Genomic DNA, 24,220 nt, shown 5'->3' on the forward strand with positions numbered 1-24,220 from the left:
CAACCTTTGTAAGCCCGCGGCCCGGTTGATTTCTTTTTTGTGATTGGAAGGCCAGGGGCCATACATTCGAATAATGGGAAATAAATGGATAAAAATGAAAAAAAAATAAACGCTTCACGGCCCGGTTCGAATGATGTCAGGGCCCGGCGGTTGAGAAACAGAAAAAGAGAATTAGACCAGAAAGGGAGGAAGGCAACAAAATTCGTGTAGCCCACATGCGGCAAAACCATAAATGTAACTCTGCGGACATCTCTGTCTTCTCTCCAAGGGATCCGTAGACCCTTGGTAAATAATTCCTGGTGCAAGAGCTTTCCCATCACATCCATGCTACGATGGAGTGGATCAGTCCTTATTGATTACGAAGCATGATCGATACGAATCATATTTTTTTTTTGCACTGTGTTCTGATGAAAGTATTGAAAATCTGTGATGTGTTAAGTGATGATTGGAGGGTCACTGGAGACACCCGATACAAAAATCTTATTCTTACAGAATATATAGTGACGCCGATCGCGGCGAGTGTCCCACAGTAATTGGATTCCGTAGTTCGAGGAGCCGCGATGTAATTTGGTTGTTCGTGCTGAGACAGGAATCGATCCCGGAAATGCACGCATTGATTATCCCATGCCTCTCGAGCCGGGTCATAATTCAGTCACTTCAGTGCTTAGTAGATTTTAACCATAACTGACTCCAAAGAACTAAAAACCTTCAAAACCGAAATTTGACGTTCTAATTGCTCTGATGGTAACTCGATTATATGAAGAGTTTTCGTTTTGAAGGTGGCAACACCGCTTTTGTGACACCATGTATTGAACATTTAATAATCCGACAACAACTCTGGCACATCGCTTGGCGATTTACTGCCTTTTGCCCCCGGGAGGGGCGGGTTAAAAGCGGAGAAATAAGCTCCAAAAGGAACTTTAAAACAAATAAAAAGTTTGAATCGGCTGCGACGCTACATTTAGCCGTTCGTAGCCTAGCTCTCAATCATCCGACCGCTTTGCGGGCAGCGGCCTTGATTGTGTTCCACTTGCTGTTACGCGACAATTGCCTTTGCGGCACTGCATTTGCCCTCTTATTATGTAGGGTATATTTTAGTGATGTCAACATCAATTGCACTGTAGTATATTTTCTCTATTGTCAATCGCCACTTATTGATAGAGGGCCTCAGTGACCCTCCCGCCTCTCTTCCTCTGGATGCTCAATTGAGCCCCGAGCCTTCTCGTGCATCTTCCTGCCTTGTCGGGGTTGACCCTGAAACCAGCCAATCGGACTTTGTCCTTTCGTTGGTGGCCCCCGGTTGGCCCTCCCTCTGGATGCTCGGTTAAGCGTTCTCCTACGTCTTGTGACACCATGCAACAGAAAGAATCATTTTAACTCCTACCCTGCTCAGAGAAATGAACTTCCTCTACTGACTCCATGGCCATGCGTAGGAGCAGGGACGATCCAGCACCTCCTAGAGATAGAAGGCCTCTGCGCTGTTTGCCATAAACGTCATTCACACTACCTAGCAAGTTTGCCACATTTTGAAACACAGCATCCTATTTCGTCTCTTCTTATTTTGGCGTAGAATCTTCCTCATTGGCTCACAAATACCGCGTAGTGATTGGATGTGGGACATAGAAATCGCCAATTCTGAGCCCGATCATTCCTTCTCCTCAGAACGATGATACTGGCACGAGCAGGGAATTTTTTTCCCTGGATATCCTGAGGTAAAATTGACTACTTACTGACGTCACAAGCAGACTGCGGAGGCTTTCTATCTCTAGGAAGTTCTGGACGATCTGTGTGCGAGTGGTCAACCCTATAATACGATAACAATATGCTATATTAATTATTAAAAACATTGATATTGAAATTTTACTTTGGATGCTCTCGTAACGGCGCCGAATTCCGAGTAAAGGTCCGTCGAATCTGGAAACTTCTCCATGACGATGGTGCAGATGTGATGTAGAAGCGAGTGCTTGTGTACCGTGTCTTTCACTTCGGGTACTTTACTGAGATATTCGATATTGAAACCCTTGGCCTATAAATGAAAAAAATAATCAATACATTACAAACGTTATTCAGTGATTTTCAATTCACTGAGATTACGTCGTCTGCTGGCAGCGATTTGAAGTGATAAACAAGTCGCGCGCAGTCGTCTGTATTCGCAAGGCTGATCCCATTGCACAGATAGTACTTGAGCTTCGTCTATTGGAAACAACTTTGAGCTAGTTATTTCCGGCTACAACAACAGACGACTGAGGTTTCCGATTCTTCTCTCCTCGTTCGCTCGCTCTCCCCTTTCTTTTCCGTGTTATCATGGAAGCTGAAATTCAATAATTGCCGTTCATGGGTTGTGATTTGTAAGTAGTAATCAATTAAATAGTATTATTTATTTATGTAAAACATTGACGCCTTCTCCGAGTATGTGTCAGATTTCTCAGTAGGTACAGGGTGAGAAAAAGTCCGTAGAAACTTTAAAAATGAATAAAAACCGGAAAAATAACCGAAATAAAAATAACCGTTTGCAGCGCTAGGTCACGGGAGTTTGTTTAAGACAGTAAAAAAATCCTCAAAAACAGCCGATAGGTGGCACTGACGTACACAAGTCAAAGAGAAGATACGCAAACAACGAACAGAATGCCTCCAAATCGTTTATTACAGCAGTATGTGTTCCACATGATCACCACCATCACAGGGGATAACACATTGCAGGCATTGCTGGTTTTGTGACTCGCCTTTCTTTGACTTGTGTACGGCAGCGTCCCCTATCGGCTGTTTTTTTTACTGTCTTAAATAAATTCCCGTGACCTAGCGATGTTAACCCACCAAACCGTTTTTTATTTCGATTATTTTTCCGGTTTTTATGAATTTTTAAATTTTCTACGGCCTTTTTGCCCACCCTGTATATAGTCTTGTCACTTTTTATCAAAAAGTTTGGGTTTTCAATATTTCCCAAAATTATTTTACGAACACACTCGTCCGTATGGAGTGCAGTCGTGAACTGAGTAGTGTGTAAAGGTTGCTTCCAGTGGACGACGTCAGACGCTCTTCGATGTCGGATTCAATGTTAACTGTTGTCGCTTCCAGTCACGACCGACCGACCTTAGTCTTGAAAGTCTTCAATACCGTTCAACATGAAAATAACACGCATATGGCAACTCTGAGATCGCTTTTAAACTCTATCAACTTATGACTTAATATCTGAATGTTATTTTTTTAGACATGAGCATGGAAGAACCGACAGCAACTCGACGTCGTATTTACTGTCAGCTACCCCCCCCCCGAGAGGGTAAGTTGAAGTGGGTGAATGAATAGCCACCAAAATTCCCATGGTGTCCTAGGAACATCGGACACCCCAGCTCAACCCCAGAACCCAACATCACCAGAGCCCAAGTTCCAGCTGGATCCCTTTGTTTCAAACTGAACCATCCGTTGGCTGAAGCCATGGCAGGTTCCTCTTGTCTGAAACCAATCCTTGTCCTTTATTATGTTCCACGCATCCTAGTGTCGGACCAGAGTCAATGTTACAATCCTTTATCAATTCTTGAAGGACTTTGGGAGGTCCGTGAAAATAACCTATAATTGCGCTTTTTGAAATGGACTCGCCCAATTTCTTACTGTTCATTTAACTCCTATACTTTCTTATCATTCAGTTCCTATATTGTATTGTTACGAATAACAGTGAGCTTCTGTGGATCTTTTGAAATCAAATTCACGGGGCATCTACGCTTGTCTTTCCGCCCGGACAAGAGTTCTCACTCATCCCTCCCTTCCCTTTAACAATAGTCTCTTATGTACCCATAACCCTCCCAGCCGTTTCGGTCGTGCGCTTGTAGAACCGCCCGCAGCCGTTATGGCTGGAAAAGAATGGAAGTACCGATCAGTACCTCACAAGTAAAATATCGCGCGCAAAAACCGACCTTTCTTAAGTGCTGTAGTAAGCGTTTTCCGTGGTGGTCGAGTTGTCATGGTGACAGATTCGCATCCCGAGGTTTCGGGTCCAAACCCCACTTGCGCAACAGATCGGCCGAAGTTAGTTTTCGGTGGTTCACTAATTCGAAGCACAAATGAAAGCCGATCTCCCCATCGAAAAGTGTTGCCACAGCGAGCAACAGGCTTACAAACTGTACAAATATTCAATCATTACACGTCACTTCTGAAATATAGATGGTAGCACTGAAAAATCAGACACAACGCTAGATACACACTCAGACTGTTAGGTACACACACACTCACACTTTCGGCACAACTTACTAGGTAGTAAATTGCCCATGGCGATAGACCTGAGTTGTGCTGGGTTTGAAATAAAAAGTATATATATAAGCGTCTTCTGCAGTTACACAACTTCTAGGTGCGATTGCGAGCCGGCCAACCATGGGCGGAGATACGGGGAGCATATTTATATGTGTATATATGAATTGACATCCTCCACCCAGCAATAATGGTCATGCCTCCCCCCCTATATTTTCAAGTCTGTCTCCGCCTATGCGGCCGACCATATAAAAAAGTCTCTCCGCAGGGAGCAAGCAGACCCAGAAAAAACACTGTACTTGCATAACATAAAAATTCAGTCATCGCCATGTTCACTTCTATATATAACATACAGATGGCAGCACCACCAGAACACGAAATACGCGTAACTCTGGAAGCATAAATGCGTTCGAGCCACATACAGTAAATATTCAGAACACAACTTCCAGCAATAACCATTTCGTTGGAAAATCCTCAGAGACGCATGCACGATTAAATACTGGTAGGTACGATATTGCTCACAAACATCGTGAAAATGAGCACTAACGCAAACTTAAAGAAAACCTATGTACAGAATCGATTCAAAATGACTGAAAATTCATCTGCGACATATTTACAGGTACTTACCGAAACGCCATTCAAGAAATTTCCGATGGACAAGAGGGTCGAAAGTACGCATCTGAAAGTTTTGCTCTCCTCGATCTCTACGATGGCTTGTTTCAAGTCCATCAGAGGTTCGCCGACTTCCTAAAGAAGAAGTCAAAAAAGAGTTGAGTTACCAAAAGGAGTGTTTTTCAGTCAAGTCTAGATCATCCATCGGGATTCAAATGCGTTAATCGATTCGCCGATTCAATAATAATAAAACTTTAGGTAAAAACCAAACAATTCTAAGCCTAATGAATCGTGCTGACTAGATTGGCCATCGCAAATCGATTTTCTTCCTCTCATTGTTTTACATCTATACCGTACACTTCCTTTCAGAGTTTGTGAACTCTGAAAGGAAGGATGTTTTTATATTGTAGTGCCCGCCCACATGTTTTTTTCAGAAAACATCTAAATCTTCTTACCAAATTTTGTTAGGAAGTACTCGATAGGGCTACCAGACGTCCTCATTTAGAAGGTCATGTCCTTTTTTGTGTAATTTTAAGCGACCTCTTACGTTTTGGAAAATTCACCCATTCGCCCTCATTTTCTGGTTTATGAAATTATTACTTCCCCCCCCCCCGAGGAAAGAAATGTTTACACTGGAAAATATATATATTCACTGAGATATGAATATAAGAGATTTTGTGTATCCCCCCCCCCACATGTTTAAACGCTTTGGCAAAAAATCGTTCGTCGTCAAAAAACCGTCGAAATTCCCAGAACACAAGAACCCATGTTTCCTCCAAGCAGGACGGCTGTTCTAGCAATGACCCAACTTGCTGCAGGTTAATTATGAAAAAGGCAGTTGGAAAAACAGCTCTGGAAGAAGAAAACCGCAACATCCATTTTGAGAACAAAATACGAGGTTGTCGACCAAAGAAAACCACTTGCCATGTTCCAGGCAAAACAATGAAACTCACCAGACGATTGGAACAATTCATTATAAGTGAAAGAAGACGGACTGTTGCTTGTTCTTGTTCCCATTTTTATCAACGGTTCTATTTTAGTTGGGAAATATTGTTGTGTGATGTGGCGTTTTGTTTTTCTTTCTTTCCCCCCCCCCTTCCCATTTGATCAATGTACTGGCACCATCTGTTATGAAAATTGCGAAACTGACGCTACCATGGGTGCACGCGCAGGCGCCCTCCTTTTTCAGATTTTTAATCTGGTAACCCTGGTATAGGAACATACACCCGATAGACCGGACCAATCACCGCCTAGGCCTCCTATGAGAAGGGCATCATGCAACGACTCCTGAAACAATCGAAACTCTACCTTCAAGCCCTAGGTGATTATATTTTACTGGGCGTATACAGGGTGATTCGGAAAAGATGGGAAGTACCCACCAATACAAATAATTGTCTTCAAAGAATGCATGGTCTAACATGAAACGCGAACGCACTAGCGCATTTTGAAACGACCGCTCCGCAAACGTTAAAACGTCATTCCTGTTGAAATTTATCTTGAGAAAAAGAACACCATGCATGCAAATGTAACCTGGGGAAGAAGAAGAAACCGTATGCAAATCTGTGTCGCAGTGAATAAAAAGTGCGGACGCCAGCCCTGTGAAGATGCGTGCAACCGCGCGTTCTAACAGTTGTAGCGTACTGGATAATAGCGCACTTTAACGTTTGCGGAGAGGCTGTATTGAAACACGCTGGCGCGTTTGCGTTTGATCTTAGAAAATGTATTCTTTGAGGACAATTATTTGTATTGGTGTGTACTATCAACTCTTAATGTTTTTCCCGTCTTTTCTGAATCACCCTGTATATCATCACCGAAGACTCTCGAATCACCTTTCATTCGACAAACCCCAATACAGCGCACATAGTTCGTTATAATTCACAATTAGCGGCGCCTCTCTCAGTGAAATGATAACATCGGAAATGAGTTACGCGTACGCGTGGTTAGTTCCCTTTTCTTCTATCCCCGATCCAGGATCGAACTTTAGTCAGTTCGAAGCGTGAAAATTAATGGATAATCCGAGTAGAGGAAACGCGTGATACGCGGAACCAATCGCAACGCGGATACGATGAACGTTAATTATTGTAATTGATTATGTAAAGTGCGAAATTGAACTTCACAGTGTTGTAATCAAACCTTCTCCATGGTCTCGTAATCCAATCGGAAAGCCCATAGCTTGAGCCTGGCTTCCAATTCGCTGACCGAGGCGAGAGTGAGCAGGAACTGTTCCGCCGATCCCAGTGGAGTATCCGGATTTGCCAGTTGCGCTTCCGTTATCTTCGTCTTCTCTTCTTCCGTCGGCATCATGGTAGTCAAGATTTTCTGATTTACACAATACAAGATAATCATTACCACGAGCTCCACGCAAATGATCAGTATTGAGCACAAAATACAGGGTGTCTCATAAATCCGTTAACAGTTCAAAAATTCATCAAAACAAAATTTTTTTGAATGAGGTTTGTGAAAAGTTATTCTTTCCCGGAGGGGAAGTTCTTTGGTCCAAAAAAAAATTAATTCAATTTTTTGTCGGTAGAGAGCGTTGCACGAAAGTCGTAGTTAGTAAAGTTTCGGTCCAGAAGATCTCCAAAAATCAGACTAATTTCTCCATTGTTTTCGTATATTTCTATTGTTTTCGTATTTATTCTATTTTTCTCGATTTATTCATTTTGTGTGTGTTATAATATTTTCTATATATGAAACAAGCTGTAATTTGGTCATCTGAAAATTTCTCTGTAATGATTTCCCCTGCACCCCCCCCCCCCCCATATGACATTTGCACCACGTTGGGGGTTAAATTTTCAGAAATCCCGACGTAGTGATTCTCTGCATTATAAAATATGATACTCACCAAATTTCATATTTATAACTTCTGCTGTTTGGACTCAACGATGATTGCGCCATATAAGCTTTGAAACCCTCCCCCACTTCTCACGTACATCATCCCCTTAGATATTAAATTTTGAAATATCCCTTTTCAGTGAGCACATTACAAATTAAAACTACTAACCAAATTTCATAATTATACCTTCAGCTGTTTCGGCTTAGCATCATTTCGCATTATAACCCTTTGAACCCTCTCATGAGTTCCCTTTAGGGGTCGAATTTCAAAAATCCCTCTCCTTAAATTGTTCTTACGTCATCAAGTAAAATTACTGACCAAATTTTATAATTATCGCTTTAGAGGTTTCGGTTCGGCGTGATTTCTCTGTGATCTTTGGACCCCCCCCCCCCCCGCTCCCCTCTTATGACCCACTTAGGGGTCGAATTTCGAAAAACCCTTTCTTAGTTTTCTCAGTGGGTCTTTACTTCGTGAAATGAAACTACTGACCATATTTTATGACTATCTTCAGAGGTTTTTATTCGGCATGATTTCTACATGTTACCTTCGAACGCCCGTCTTTTGAACCCCCCCCCCCCCTTTGAGATCGAATTTCGAAAAACCCCTTCTTTGTTTTTTTACGTCATGAAATAACACTTCTGAACAAATTTCATGATTAGTATGATAGCTGATCATTATGATAGCTTTAGTGGTTTTGGCTTGTGTTTAATAAAATCTTCTCCGACAAGGGGGGGGTAACCCTCCCCCTCCTTGATAGGGCAATAGCTAAGATTGGCTAAAGCCTAACAGGGTCTGGGCCGTGCTCGGTTTGAAAGAAAGAAAGTCGGCGGTTCGTGACTGAAGTAAAAACAAGTTCATATCAAAAGTGCTTTATACGTCAATGTCAACATCACAATGAAAAACTTTATGTAAGCTCCAGTTACCGAAAAATTCAAGAAATGAGATGTGTTGGTCGTACATCTTGCATTTTATGACTCTGATTTGCATATTCCCCAGTGATTTTCTTTCGTTGTAACACCCTCTGCCGACAGAAATTTTAACTAAATTTTTTCCATGCATCAAAAATGTACTGCTTCGTAAGAATAAATTTTTTCACAAACTGCAGAAAAATATACGATTCCTTCAACTTATATACATTTTTTGAACTGTTTACAAATTTATGGGACACCCTGGACGTATAATTGGCAGATTATCTGCAGGAATGTCAAAAAAACATATGTCGTAGTCATGTACTGTAACTATAAACTTTTTTCTTTGAACTTTTATAAAAGAATGTGATCATTTGATCATAATTAAACATAAATAATTGGTTTTTTCGATATTTATAGAACCTTTTTACTTTAAAAGATGTTTTTGATATTTCTATATTAATGATATTGTATACACTTTTGTAATTTGGAAAAGGAAAAGGGATCCTTTATATCAGGGGTCTTCATCGTATGGCCCACGGGCCACATTCGGCCCTTGGAGCTTTTTGTCGTGGCCGGCCAATCATTTCAGAAATGGTTGAAAGCATTGAAAAACGATTAAATCGAGAATTAATGAATGAAATTATTCTGCAATAAATGAAATTATTCTGCAATAAATGAAATTATTCTGCAATAAATGAAATTATTCTGCAATAAATGAAAGAAATAATTTCAGAATTTTTGAACAAGCAAATAGTTTAAGAATAAGTGAAAAAAAAAATTGTTTATAAAACAATGTGAGAAATAATTTTGCAATTTCTGATAGAAATTATTTCACAATCAATAAAGGAGTGATTGCATAATCACTATTGGTGAAGTTGTTTCACTGAATCACCGGCCTTTACGAATCTTTCAGACACGGCAGAGATTGAAGAAAGGTTCGGGTCGAGTATTCTCGGATTTTTCTGATCAGTGACATCTATCGACAAATATTGGAAACATTTTTTCTCCTCTACCGAAGAAATCTCCCTTCGTAAGATTGATTTTTTTTTGCAAACCGCATCCAAATAAACCAATTCCTTCAATTTTTATGAATTAAAATGTACTCATGGAAAATTAATGGAATTCGAATGAATTTCTGATAATTCAATTTCGAGTTTCAGTAGATTTCCGATGATGATTATGAATAATTACAATATCATCATGGAGCAAAATAATGGAAACTCTATCGAGTTTGGTACCTCTATGCCTTCTCGGCTCATTATGGTGGTGTCCATCTTGAGGATGGCAGCTTTGATGGCCCTCGGAGGAGGAAGTTTCGTCATTCCGATGTTGATTGCGTTCGATCTCTTCGTGTCCAAGACGATTATCTCGTTCTTCTTGCCCTCTTGTACTTTCTGTGGATGTGTCAATGTAATCAATGAGTATACACATCATTCAGAATACAACGTTATTGAAGCACTACCAGCCATTGCCCCCAACAAGGTATATTATATATATATAATTAGTTTTATCTAAGCTTACTTCTTTCCTCTATATAAAACGCGCAACCTTTCCAGTCAGCGGGCCAGATATTCGGTATTTCTGCCTCTCGGGGGACAGTGGTAATTTCTTATAGGGTAATATTATCCCGGATTATGACAGGGCTGGACAAATCTCAAAACATTTACATACCCGGTAATATATGTGACTCAAAATAATACACGCCCGGAAAACTATTACTATATATGCTATTTGAAAGAAATCTAGAGCTCACAGGATATACTAAAACCGAGTTCAGATTTGAAATCATACTCGAATTAAGAGATACTAACCCCCGGCCCGGCAAACATAGTTCGCCATACAGGGTTCCCCGAAGGGAGCATTTACGTATTTTCTCCACACAAAAAAAATCATCATACTCGAATTAAGTAAGATCAAGTGCTCGTATAAATGCAACAACAATTTTGTGTTCCCCAGTGTAACCATAATAAAAACACGAACATATTTTTAATTTTTTGGGGTTTTTCTTTTCACATGCCCGCGTCGGGTTATTGGAACATACTTCATTAACAAAGAGTACCTAAATATAACATACACATTTGGGGGCCATTCAAGTATTATGTAAGCAGATTTTTTGCCATTTTTGACCCCCCCCCTCCTAGTCACAAAAGTCAGCAAAACACTGACCCCCCCCCCCCCCGTCAGCAAAATTTCGTCAGCAGCTTAGAATATTTCATAACTTCAAAAAGGGGTGGTTGATGACTTAAGCAACCTTCAAACCCCCCTTGTCATCAAAAGTCAGCAAATCCGAAACCCCCCCTCCCCCGATGCTGACGTAATACTTGAATGCCCCCTTTTACATAGATAGATAGAACCGCTCACAACCCCCGACTGATGCAAAGCGCCTTACTTCCATTACCTCAAAAGAGGCAGAGTGTGTGTGTCGGAAAAGTTGGCAAACATTTATAGTGGCGGCTCCGCTTACCCCGTGCTCGCAAGTTTCGAATCACTCGCGTCGTTCTCCCCATGAAGACAGCCAACTCGATGCAACGTACAAGACATTTGACTGAAATGGACAGCTGAACCAATCGACTAGGGAGAAAAATTGCACATGCGCCCAGTGGCACGTAAGGGCCGGAAACCGCAGCCTCGGATTTCGTAAGAAGTGTAAAAGACTTGTGGGCAAGAAAGAAGAAGCTGGCATGTTGAAGAGAGAGAGATTTGAGAATGGTCTAAATACACAATGTATACAAAATATATATATACAGCGCCTCCACTGTGACGGGAAACGAAGGAAACAAAGTCTACAGTGCTGAACAGTTTTGTTTCCCTTTCCTTTTACGGAATATGCAATATATACACACACAGAGCCTCCACTGCGACGGGAATAATCACACAGAGCCTCCGTTGACAGTGCTGAGTAATGCCATCTAGCTTACTACCCCCCAAAATCGGCAGCTGGAATCCCTTCCGGGCCCCCCCCCCCCCCCAAAGACCACATTTGTCATTTCAGCCTCCGGGGCAAGAAATTCTAAGGCTAAATCTGCTGAGAAAATTTTTGCATGAAAAGTAGCAAATTATCACGCGTTTTGACTATCAATGTCTCGAAGAATTTCGATCCAAATTTTTATGGAGTAAATTTCTTCGACTTTCATAGAGAAAAATTTAATAATTTACATTTTCTAGAGTGTGAGGACCCGTATAAAAATTTCAATTTCTGTATTTGTATCCCCTCAATAATGAATTTTTCGGGGCTCAACTATCTCAGGCAAATTCCGTTCTGTTTGCTGATCATTTTTTTATGTTTTTGTTGAATTTTAGTGAACCATAGAATTTATATTCCTTTTCGGTCAATTATTGTGAAACAGCCCGTATGCAAATCGTGATGGGACGGTGCATATTCCAAGTATGGTTCGGCACGACCTCAAAAAAGCGGGACAGCAATGTTTTGAAAGAATGGATATGGCTCTTACCTTGCTGATCACGTCTTTGGTCTTGCTCTCGAACAGACTCTCGAGCCTCTGAGTGTCCAGAGGAACGGGTTTCAATTCGTCCCAGATTGTCCTCTTCTTACTGGTCCTTTTGACTAGCATCGGATCCTCCCGGACCTCCTTCCAGAACAGCTTGACGGTTTTCTTCTTGTTCTTCGCCGGATCTTCCACTTGCTGTTGGTTCCTCTGGTTGGCGTTGGCGTTCTTTCTCAACCAGGGTGGAGGCGCTGGAGCTGTCTTGTTTGCGGCACCGAATGGAGGAGGTGGGGGCGGTGGACCCGCCAAGCCTCCCGGAGGCGGCGGAGGACCCATCATGCCTCCGGGAGGGGGAGGCGGTGGCGGGCCGCCCATCATGCCCCCGAGAGGCGGGGGCGGTGGCGGGCCGCCCATCATCCCACCAGGCGGGGGTGGTGGCGGCGGGCCCCCCGGGAAGGGGGCGCTGAACACGGGAGCGCAGAGTATGTCTTCGTCGTCGTCGTCTCCGAGGTCGGTGAAATCCAGGTCGTTGATGCAGAGTGGTCGCCGCATGGTCTGTAGGATGTTGTCCCATTCCAGCTCTCCGGATGCGGATGCCATTCGCCTGTACCCCGTCGAGCCAGTGACCTGCCATGAAAAAGAAACCAATAAGGGCACTTGATTCCGATCAGTCATTGTAATATGTAGGACGAGGGTGATCCACACCTGTTTGTGGTGCACGGGTCACTTCATTTGTTTGTAAACGGACCACTTAAGTGATCTGAAAATGTGCCACAGGTCAATATGTGATCTGAAAATGTGCCACAGGTCAATATGTGATCTAAAAATGTGTCACAGGTCACTTTTGTGATCTGAAACAGTACCCTAAATCAGTTAACTGACCTTTAAATGTGACATGAGTCACATGATCATATCACTTAAGTGATCTGTAAAATGTACCATGGGTCACTTTCTGGATCTGCCAGTTAAGCGATCTGTAAATGTAAAGTGCATGACTTGTGTGACCTGGAAATGAGCCGCGAGCTGCTTAAGTGATCTTTAAATGTGCCGCGAGTCACTAGAGTGGTCTGGAAATGTGCCGCGGGATACTTTAGTGATCTGCAACCGTACCTTAGATCAATTAAGTGACCTTAAAATGTGCCACGAGTCATTTACATGTTCTATAACTCTGCCGCGGGTCACTTAAACGGTCTGTAAATGTGGCACGGGCCACTTAATTGAAGTAAGAATGTCCCGCGGGACATTGAAGTGATCTGGAATAGAGCCCAAGGTCATTTAAATAGTCTGTAAATGTGCCGCGAGTAACTTAAGTCATCTGATTATGTGGCCCGGGCCACTCAAGTGATTTGGGAATGTGCCATGGACCACTTAAACGACGTGGAACTGCACTGCGGGTCACTTAATATTTGACATCCATATTTTTTATGGGCCTTATTTTTTTTTTCAGCCGCCTGGTTGTATATATTGCCTGTTGTGGCCTTTGTACTAAGTGACTTGGTAGTGTGCCTGTGAGTTCATTCTTACAAAATTAAGTTTAATATCATATAAGATGGGCCACATAAGATGACTCCGAGGGCCACATTTTACCCGTGGGACATTTATTTGAACATGCATGATGTAGAATAATAATCTAAAGGAGACACTTACAACAGCGGTCTTGGGCTCACTCCTTGCTGTCATGAAGCCCGACGATAGGCCTTCTTTAGCCCTGCTGATGAATCCAGGGGAAGTCCCGTAGCAAGGCTTGGACTCAGCAGGGGACTGAGTCTTTGCTGGACCCGCGGCAGTCGTCGTTAGTTTGTTTCGGACGTCACTGACACTGGTGTCAGTCTTGATGGCCGGTGATTTCGCTGGAGGTTCCTTGGCCTCTTGTTTCGCTGGCTGTCCCCAGGAGAAGCCTTTCTTGCTGTCTTGGACCGGTGGGCTGAATGGGGCTGGGCTCTTGCGCTGCTGTACTCCGTAGACTTTCTTAGCTGGGGTTGGAGCAGCTGTCTCAACTAAACGCCAAATTGGAGGAGGGAAAACATTTTGTTTACATGGGCATGTGGCACATCGAAAACTTTTGCTAACTATTCGGGTACAGAAATGGTGTTTGCGTGAATACATCGTGATAACAAGAATTAGAATTACCTGTGGCCGGCGTTGTTGTAGCAGCAGTGGTGGTGTTCGTAAGGCTGTTCTGCCTGCAAAACGTTGGCACCAAACTCGGCTGTTTTAGCTCGGGCTTAGACTGTTGTTGTTGTTGTTTTGGAGCTGCAGTGGAACCAAAACCACTTTGCGGCTGGTTGGCTTGTTTCGTGAACACCGGCACTGAAGGCTCGGTCTTTATGGGTATCTTCTGTGGCGCCGCGGTTTCTTTCTTGGACGCCTCTTCTTCCATCTGGTGCTCGAAGAGCGATCTCTGCCTCGAGACGAGCGATGGTTGCGCTGGAAACAATTCATCGTAATCAGTTTATGCACGGAAATTCATCGCTGGGATGTTTCGGCTGAACGAGAAAGCTACCTGATTCGAATCTGTTCAAAACGCCGTTCGTCATCCATTCAACGACAAAGGAAGTGAGGACGGCAACGAGTCAGTGCCAATCATTTTCCCCGCTTCGGGATCTTCCGGTGTAATGTTTTTTTCTGTCCTTGGCACCGTACCCAAGTTCACGTTTTGAAGTACGAAATGGGTTGTTGATTACGGTGGTTTGTGCGGTTAATTATCACCTTCCGGTAACAAAAAAGAAAATCTCAGCTGGGGAGGAACAAACTGAGTCAGTCGTGGATTTTGTAAGACGTGTCGTATGCAGATTGGGTGTTCAAAATACTTTTGATCTGGAACATTCATTGCCAAGATCTTATTTTTCCATAAGGAAGATAATTGAATCCTTAAAATATTTTCGATATCGCATCGAATTTTATGATCCTATCTTACTTATCAGGAAATTGAAAAAGGCACAATAGGCTGATTTCTGATTTCACTTACTATTCGACAGCATGAATTCGGTGGATCCACCATATACTGCCTGGAGCTGGGAGAGTACTCACTATGCTCCGAAACTGTCATTTTTGAAACGTTTAGTATTCACCTTACTGTATTATGGTTGAACACAATGGTAAACTTACGATTTATACCAAAATGTCAAATGAACGCCAGGGTCTCTGCTACCGGACTTATCCAGTTGCCGAGATCTCTTCCAGCCCAGCTTCGTGGCAGAGTCTGGAACAAAGTGAGTGCACCTAACAGTCTGAGTGTGTAGCTAGTGTTGTGTATGATATTTCAGTGCTGCCATCTATACTTGAAATTGTGAGTGAAGTGTAATGATTGAATATTTGTAACGTTGTAGGCCTGTTGATCTCTGTGGCGAGACTTTTTAACGGGGAGATCGGCTCGCATTCGCACCTTGAAGTTGGGAACCGCAGAAAACCAACTTCAGCCGACCACCACTGTGGGGTTCGAACCCGGATCCTCGCATCGCGAGTCCGTCACTATAACCACTCGACCACCACAGCGGCTACGATTCATGCCAGAATATTTTTTTGATTTACACTAATTAGAGAAAATTTAAGAATAATTGCATTTCTCTACAACACAATTTAATGCACGTGACACATTTAATTCTAGTGATTTCAATAACTTTATCAGTAGTTCATGATACAAATATGAGGTTATCTCGAACACAGGGCCCAAATTTTGATTTGAGGGGTATCTGGGCAGGGCAAACAGACATTTAGAGAGCTTTCTCGACTGGGAGAAAAATGTTTGGTTTTATGGCCAAGATATTTTGTTTGAATCTGAAGCCCCAAAATAATGGGATGCCCATGCAGAAATCCGGTTCAGCTCGAACAGTCCCGCTAACGCTTCAAAAATCTTTGTCTTTTTAAGTCGGAAAATGAACTTCCTCGATGTCACTTTCTATATTTGAGTTATTCAGTTTTGGTTATATAAGGGCTTTTGAACATATTTACCGCTTTTGAATCACTGCGTTTGAAAACGGGCTTTTTCTTCAAAGGAAGCCATAGAAATCATATGTTCCGCTCTCTCATACTTTTCCATTCCGACGAGTTAACCGAAATTAGCAACGGAGTAACCGAGGGATTAATCACCATTTAAGCGTAGACGAGACCAAAGAAAAATGACGATTTAACCGGAGTGACGGTTTAACTGTCCATGTGATGGATAGAGTACCGCATTCAAAGTGAATACTACATACAGGTGTCCCAAAATTGACAGTCGCATTTAAAGAATGAACAGGAACAGAACGGGAAACGACGGAAATGCACCGTTCGCTGCGTTATGCTTAAGGAAAACAGAGTATTTTCATTCAGACTGATTTTCATCAAAACTGATTAAGAATTTTTAAAACAGATGGAACTGTAGTTTATAGGAAGAAAGTAAAGTGTGATATTTTCAAAATATATCCACATCATTTGCGGCAACAGAACATGATGTAATCTCAGGAGAAAATTCGAGCGGGAGAGAGAGCAGGTTTTAATTTTCTCTCCCTCTCACTATTTGTGTATATGTAGGGTGACCATACGTCCCGTATTTCCCAGGACAGTCCCGGTATTTTCTGTTTTTTTGACCGTCCCGACTTTTTGGCAAAAGTGTCCCGGTTTTTCCCGTATTTTACACGAAGCCAACTTGAATTTTTATTCTTTATTGAAGTCAAAGATTGACATTATTTTTCAACTCATAAATTATTTTACGATAATTACAACGATATATGAGAATATTAATCTTCCACATTTGATTGAACGTTTGTCTTTCGTGGAATACATTGTAATCCACTGCAATTTGCATCATTTCCCACCATTCGGATTTTTCCGTAATTTCAGCAATATTTTGCAACTTTGTTTGGTTTTGGCGTTGTTTTTGGCAATAATTGGCGATGTCCCATATTTTCCCGTATTTGGAAACGCAATGTCCCGTATTTCTCTCGAGGAAATATGGTCAGCCTATGTATATGTTATATATTATCCTTTTTTCAATCGAATAATCGTAGAGAAAGAAAAAAAACCATAAAAAGATCAAATGCTGTGGAAAAGGGAAAAAAAAAGAATTTTCTATCACAAGGGTTACCGGTCAGATTCCCGAAGAAAGGGAAAGAGATCTCGAATGTATTTTGTCCATTTACACAAGGCCGAGATATCTCGTCCATCATCGTTATGGGGTTAAAAAAATATCTGAATTAAGTGAATTTAGACTTCACTTACGGTTTTCAATCGGATTAATTTCCCTTACGAATATTCCATAGAAGTTTTGCAGTTCTGAATATTCCAAATGGAATCCGATATTCTATTCGAGATTCGCATCAAAACTTTTACTCAGAAGCTGGCTCAAGTATTTTGCGGCCCTCTAAAACTGGTTTTGCCCTTCCCCCAGTGTTCGTGGACACCCTGATGCACGTCAGGTTTTCACTGGCACTTTATAATGACTATCAAACTACTATATCGTGATAATAAGAACACCATTCGGCAATAAATCTGGACAATAGTGCCCGCTACCCAGGGAAAAATGTACAAATGTGCCCTTTCCCCACTGCTATACAATATCTTGTATGTAGGGAACCAGAGTGGAATATTGTCGAGGCTACGGAATCAATCATGTACCCAGGGCAGCAACTAAATACTCTTTCAACCGGAGCAACCGCACATTTTACCTCGTGTAATTTTTAATAATCGGTTAAAAGAAAAATTCAGCGCCCGAGATACCAGATCCACCTTCTACCCCACACCTCTTAGCATATTGGGGGGGGGGCCGAAACCTTACTCCTACAGGCTCATTGTCTTAATGTTAAGTATTCCCTGCCTTGGACAGTGTTTTAAGCTTTACATACTTTGTTAAGAAGTTAAATAATAAGTGAAAATATGACCAGAGTATTTCTATCTCGTTTTGGCGGCCCCACCCTTCGCACTAGCTTAATTCCGGCCTAATTGAGTCCGGCCCTGCTTTCACTGAACCGAAAATTGGTGAAATATTTTTGTACAACTGGATTCGGTACAGACCTAGAAACTTTGTATTCACAGAATCTCAAGGTGAATATTTGTCATTACACTCCCGCATGTTAAGACCATGTTATGACGCGCATTCCACCCACATTTGTAGAATAATTCCTTTTTATCCGGATCGTATTGCGATAGGAAATACTGCGGAGTATGTGTAGATGAACTGTGGCATTATTAATATCGGCTCGGATTCCCCAATTACTTGAGCATTTCGTCCGAAACTAGGGTGAATTCAATCCGAACGTAATACTCTAGGATGAAACATTTGTACAAAAGGAGGTATTGTTACTCACTAGCTCTCTCGCTGTGGAAAGCCGGCTTTTCTTTAATCTCTGGAGATGGAAGAGTCGTCGTCGAGGATTGCTGCTGTTGCTGGGATGGATACGACTGGTCATCTTTGCCAGTCAGGGTCCTGTTTCTCTCGCGACGTCTTCTCAGAGCCGGAGTGATTTCGTTCTCATCTGGATGAATAGGAAATCGATATCATTGTTATAAAGCTTCATATATTCCTTATATATTTGATAAGAAACACAGTCGGCACCGATTTAACGCAACCATTTGTTTCGCAGAATTCTGGCGCTGCAACGCGTTATATAGAACCGCAAAATAACCTGTGTAATCCCTATATATACGTATATGTTACGGTTAATGTGATAAATCTTGTTTTCTTATGCATACTTACCAATCGTCTTCATATGTTTCACAAATTTATCACTTTTACCGGTGATTACGCGTAATAATAATCAAGTGTCAAGGAAACAGTTATTTTCCGGATATTTTGCTGAGGTGAACTCGGAAAGAAAAGTCATCACGTCTCGGCCGGGACTCGAACCCAGGTACCTCTTGCATACCAGGCACAAGCATGCTACCATCTACACCATTGGAGACATCGCCCTGCCTTCCTTATTTCGCGCACTGTGGCGTGAGGCGCTGAAGTAGAGGCATTAGTAGCCTCTCAATTTCAGGAAATGGCCCCCCGCGTGGGACGGTTCAGAGTTAGATAGATGGCTTTTTCTCAGCCCGAGATATCAAGGAAACTGTTATTCTCCGGATATTTTGCTGGGTTCGAGTCCCGGCGGAGACGCGATGATATTTCTTTCCGAGTTCACTTCTGCAAAATATCCGGAAAATAACTGTTTCCTTGATATCTCGGGCTGAGAAAAAGCCATCTATCTAACTCTAAATAATCAAGTGTCTTTGGTAAATTTGATAAATACTTGAAATTTATCGCCTTTATCTGTGATTATGCATAATACTCTAGTTTAATCGGTGAATTTGATAAATTTGAAAAAAAATTCCAAATGCGTCTAGTATGTGTGATGAATGCAGTGAGACCCCGATACAATGTTAAAAAAATTTTGCTATCATATTGATGATATAATACATGTATGAATTATCACGTATAGTATATCATATAGTACAATTTAGCATGTTAACCAATGACGAGGCGCTTCGGTATTATGCGTAATCGCCGGTAAAATGAATTGATTTAGGGAAATTTACCAACGACGCTTGGGTACTATGCATAATCGCCGATAAAAGTGGAAAATGTAGGGAAATTTTTCAAACTTACCAAAATGCTCGGCGATTATGTACAATAACCGGTGATTATGTACAACAACCGGATTTATCACATTTACCCTAACATGTGTAAGATTTTTTCATCGAAAATTTCTGATGCTAAGAGTGTTTGACGCAACAAAGGGGGAAGTGCTATAACAGGGTCCGACCGTACTCTCGTAGAAGATATAATCTATCTGAATATCGAGTGGGCATCTTTAATGTGTGAATGAATTCGGATCACGATAGAATAATGAGGAATTGGACTCACCTTCGATATCGGATTTGATGTCGACTTTTGCTGTTTCTACGGCTGGACGTGTTTCTGGCACCGTTTCAATCCTGCAATTCAAACAATAAATAGAGCGGATGCCACTTATTAGAATCACTGAAAATACTATTATTACAATATTGTTATCACTTCTGCTAAGTACAGAACGAACCAATATCATAACATGGGGAAAAAAAGTGTAAAAATTTTCAGGACTTCGTTTATGTTACCAATTTTTTCGTTGTCATCTTATTTAACGAAATTAACGAAAGTCTTCTTATTTTTGCATATTTTGAAGATCAGGTTGAACCGGACTCGTTTTTTCCCTGTAAGTTATCGTTATGAATCTCATCGTCCTAACAGCCGTGATTTTTCTCAGATATACAGTCTACGCTCATTATAACGACCCTCATCGTCCCATCAAAAACGGGCATTGTATCGAAAGGAAAACATGAATAATAGTAGGAAAACATTTGGGACTTAAGTAATGCAATCGTTGCAGTGACGTGGGTTCATTATAACGAGCGTCGACTGTAGTTGTTGCTACCAGACACCACCACCCCCCCGAGTCTCGAAATTATCATATTAATTGACGTGCACTGTAATATTCATCGAGATTTCTCATATTTGAAGCGTTTTCTCACTCGCACTTTTTTCTCACAACGGTTTTCAAAAAAAAAAACCGTCATAAATGGGATTCACTGTACCGCAATACTGGAGTAGCTCAGAGACGCACACGAATTCGCGAGTCAACTGCTTGCATAGATATTCTAGTCGCCAATCACATCCAATATCCTCCCATGAGTGATGCCATAAAAATATGTGTCGGGTCGCCTGAATACTGAACGTTCTGGTATCTAGAACGTCGTTATCCATTTGTCAGGAGGACCCCAGGGGGGGGTGGTAGACCTCTAAAATCATCTCACTGTAGTTTAAATTGCTGTTGGAAGTCTCGAAGTTCACTCTCAGTAAACCCCCGTTTACATGTGCAGTATAATATTGCGGTAGCATTGAAAGATCCGTTATTAAGAAAATATAAAAGTTATCATACTATTACCTAAAATCTTTAGTAACCGATTATAATCAATTAACTAGTTCTATTTACTACTTTTATTAAAACTATATCATGTAATTTGCGATGTGTGGTGTCACCTTTATTTTTTCTCGTTCAACAAAACAGGCAAAGTAAACTGCCAAATTTATGCTTTCTATATTTAAAGGCAGATAGCAGCACAACTAAAAATACAAAACAGACATTCCTCGGAAACAAACTTCACATTGGACAAGAAATGCAAGGAACATTGCGTCCCCTGCACCAATTCGTTAGAAGTTTCCCCAGAAGAATGTTCACGAGGTGCATGTGTGGTTTAGTAGCGGTGCTGCTTCGTGAGTTATTTTTAAAATTACCCTCACGCGCGTATGTTTTGAATTTTAGAGAGAATCGCGTATGATTATATCAATATCGAAAGAAAATTTTCATCAGGAAGAATATAGTATATCGCATACCTTTTAACCCATGGTGGAATCACGTGATTGTCCTTGCTCGGTGTCCCTGGAGATGTAGGAGTCTTCGGTGCTGTTGTCGGAAGTAGCGTCGATGACGAATAACGTCTACTCTTGCGCCTTTCAAGGGTGGACACTTTATCGCTCGAACGAGAAACTCTCCTGTGAAAAGGAAAAACCAGAGAAACGTTTAGCACTTGGACAAATGTAAAAATGTATTATTATTTGTGTTTATTTATCGCTGTATGTTGAAGGCCTTGCAAGGCTCGTACTCCATACAACCAATTTAGTCTAGAATAGCGGTTCCCAAATACTTTCATAGTCCTAGACCCTCCCCGTAGCAGCAAGAACTACAGCCATCTATCAGCGAGAATGTTCTCGAATAATGGAAGACACTCCATCCAGTATTAGTAAATGCCATGCGATAGCAATGCAATCTACTGGATTACAAAAGAACTAAAACAAAGTTTCGCACTCCTACCGAGAGATGTATTACAATTATATATATATATGTATATTTATTTATTTTCAATGAAACAATAACTTTTTTATATTTCTAGAATTTAGCCGTGGACTCCTGAGGGTCCAGTCCCCTCCCCCTCCAATCTTCAACCGTTAGTGTAGACCAGGCATCTTCAACCAGTTGTTCGCGAACACCACGGTTCTCTTTGAAGCATCCAGAATGTTCGATACTCGAGTCCGATTTCGTGCTCACGAGCACTTGGTCAACGTTCCTATCAAACACCTTGTACAAATTGCATTCAAGGATTGAAATCAATCCTGATTTCATGCATTCGTTTGTCAAATTTGCCTTAAGGGTGCTCTTCTTTTGATGATGGGTACAAGCAGTGCTCGCGACTAGAAGAAGGTTGAAAATCTCTGGTCTAGACATTCGAAGTACTTATGCTTTACTGTACTGACCTGACAAGAAGTTCACCCGGGAAAGGCTTTCCATCGTCTTCCCCATCTTCTCTCTTGAGCACAGCCTACAATATATGTAAACAACATTAGTATTTTATTTATTTTATCCTCACTCATCCAAGAAGAGGGTTTAGGGAAAATTCACCAACAGCAATTCACTACCTTGCAAATCACCGCTAGGAAATTTCACCGACAACAATTCGATACCAGTCAGTAAGACAGTCAGTGAACGAGGAATGACCGAGTGAGAGCGAGTGTTAGTAAATGATACAATAGTGAGTGACAGAGTGGTTAGAGTGTTGGTGAGTGAGCAAACTAATGAATGAGCGGGTGACAGAGTGACTGACCTAAAAACCCCGGAGAGGCGTGGCCAAATCCCTTCTCTCAATGGATAGTCTGACAGTGGTTCTAAACCTAGGGCAATGTGGTGTGGCCCCTTATGGTGTCGGGATATTCTAAGAGGGCATCGGGGGAAAATCAGATAGAAAAGGGGAGCGACGACAAATGGTGAAGGAAGTCACAAAGAACTGGGAAGAAAGTTAAATATAGTGGGAAAAAATTAACTACTCTTTCAGAATCCAGCAGCTGGGTTCTGAAGTAGTAGAACCAGTGGCGTATTTACAGGAGGCTTAGCGGGCTGTAGCCCAGGATGCAAGTTCAGAGGGGCGGAAAATTTTAGGAATGAGTAGCCGAGAAAATTATTTGAATGGGAGAAAGGCGGAAAAATTTGTGTAGCGTATCACATAGATACGCATCTGCTCAGACGGTGAGGGACTAGGTCAGTGAATTCACAAACGAGTGACTTAGACAGTGTGTGAGCATGGGTGACCTAGGCAGTGTGTGAGCATGGGTGACCTAGACAGTGTGTGAGCATGGGTGACCTAGGCAGTGTGTGAGCATGGGTGACTTAGACAATGTGTGAGAATGGGACTGAACAAGGGAGTGACTTGGAGTGTGTACAAACATGTGAATGACCAAAAGACTGACCTATAGTGTTTGCAAGCATGTAATTAATGATCAAAAGAATGACCGACCTCGAAAGTGAAGGATCAGGTTAGTGATCAACTGCAGGGACCCAATAACCCTTAAAATTTAATTTTTGATTCCATTGTAATTCTCACCGGCTCTCAGTAGCAAAAATCAAAATTATATCGAATTGAACTTCATTATGAGAAAAAAATATATATATACACTGGAGAACTGGAGAAACCGCGAGACACCCAGGGTCTGTCGCAAGAAGCAACTTAAGCAGTCCCCCCCCCAGGGCATTTCCGGCAAAATATACATGCGCTGAGAAAAATCATTAAAAACAGAAATTGAAACTTTGTTTTGTTCTCACCTCGTAAATTTGGAGCTGCGAGAGCAAATCTCTATCGGTCCCAGCACGGCAAAGATGGAACTGAATCACTTTCTCCATCCCTTGCTCCTCCAATGAGTCCACGAAGTCGTAATACCCGTCTTGGTCCGGTATCGCATCGACAATCTGTCCAAATTTCAAGGGGAAAAAAATCGATATTTAAACTATTCATATGCATTCTATGTAAATCATGATTCCAGCCATAAAAAAATTCACATGACGACATGCGTTTGGCTATGTCACGTGAACATCGTAAACATCGACTATGTCATCGCTTCAAGTCCAAGTGTGGACTTGACTACTACTAAACCAGACATACACCTGGTTCCATATTAATCTGAGTGTGTGGATTGACTGCACGTCGTGAACCTCACCTTGTTTATGAGGGTCATGGAATGAGTCAGCATTTCCATGTCCAAATTGTCCCTTTCTTTCAATATCGTCATTACATTCATCCATGGAGAAACGCCTGCAACCAAGTAATATCAGGTTGAAATCGTTCATGTTCAGATATACAGGGTGTCCCAGAATTCTACCGCCAAAATGAGAAAGGGTGATATAGGGCACGTCCGG

The 24,220-nt window shown here is 41.7% G+C and overlaps 1 protein-coding gene across 1 annotated transcript in view; it reads right to left on the reverse strand.

Annotated features, from left to right (window-relative positions):
• The window catches only part of LOC149075052 (FH1/FH2 domain-containing protein 3-like), a 113,930-nt gene that overhangs the window by 16,983 nt on the left and 72,727 nt on the right, over positions 1-24,220 (reverse strand). Inside the window, exons 19-31 of the mRNA XM_089245604.1 lie at positions 24,022-24,116; positions 23,630-23,773; positions 22,291-22,355; positions 21,373-21,531; positions 19,867-19,937; positions 18,329-18,496; positions 14,175-14,471; positions 13,692-14,041; positions 12,051-12,671; positions 9,837-9,992; positions 6,985-7,170; positions 4,867-4,986; positions 1,865-2,026 (exon numbers count right to left, since the gene is read on the reverse strand). Coding sequence (XP_089101730.1) covers positions 1,865-2,026; positions 4,867-4,986; positions 6,985-7,170; positions 9,837-9,992; positions 12,051-12,671; positions 13,692-14,041; positions 14,175-14,471; positions 18,329-18,496; positions 19,867-19,937; positions 21,373-21,531; positions 22,291-22,355; positions 23,630-23,773; positions 24,022-24,116 — 2,594 coding nt within the window. The remainder of the gene's footprint in view (positions 1-1,864; positions 2,027-4,866; positions 4,987-6,984; positions 7,171-9,836; positions 9,993-12,050; positions 12,672-13,691; positions 14,042-14,174; positions 14,472-18,328; positions 18,497-19,866; positions 19,938-21,372; positions 21,532-22,290; positions 22,356-23,629; positions 23,774-24,021; positions 24,117-24,220) is intronic.

This window comes from Pholcus phalangioides, unplaced genomic scaffold, assembly GCF_987345545.1.
Source record: "Pholcus phalangioides strain wild (caught in Gottingen) unplaced genomic scaffold, Ppha-v1.0 ptg000016l_1, whole genome shotgun sequence".
Lineage (NCBI taxonomy): Eukaryota > Metazoa > Arthropoda > Arachnida > Araneae > Pholcidae > Pholcus > Pholcus phalangioides.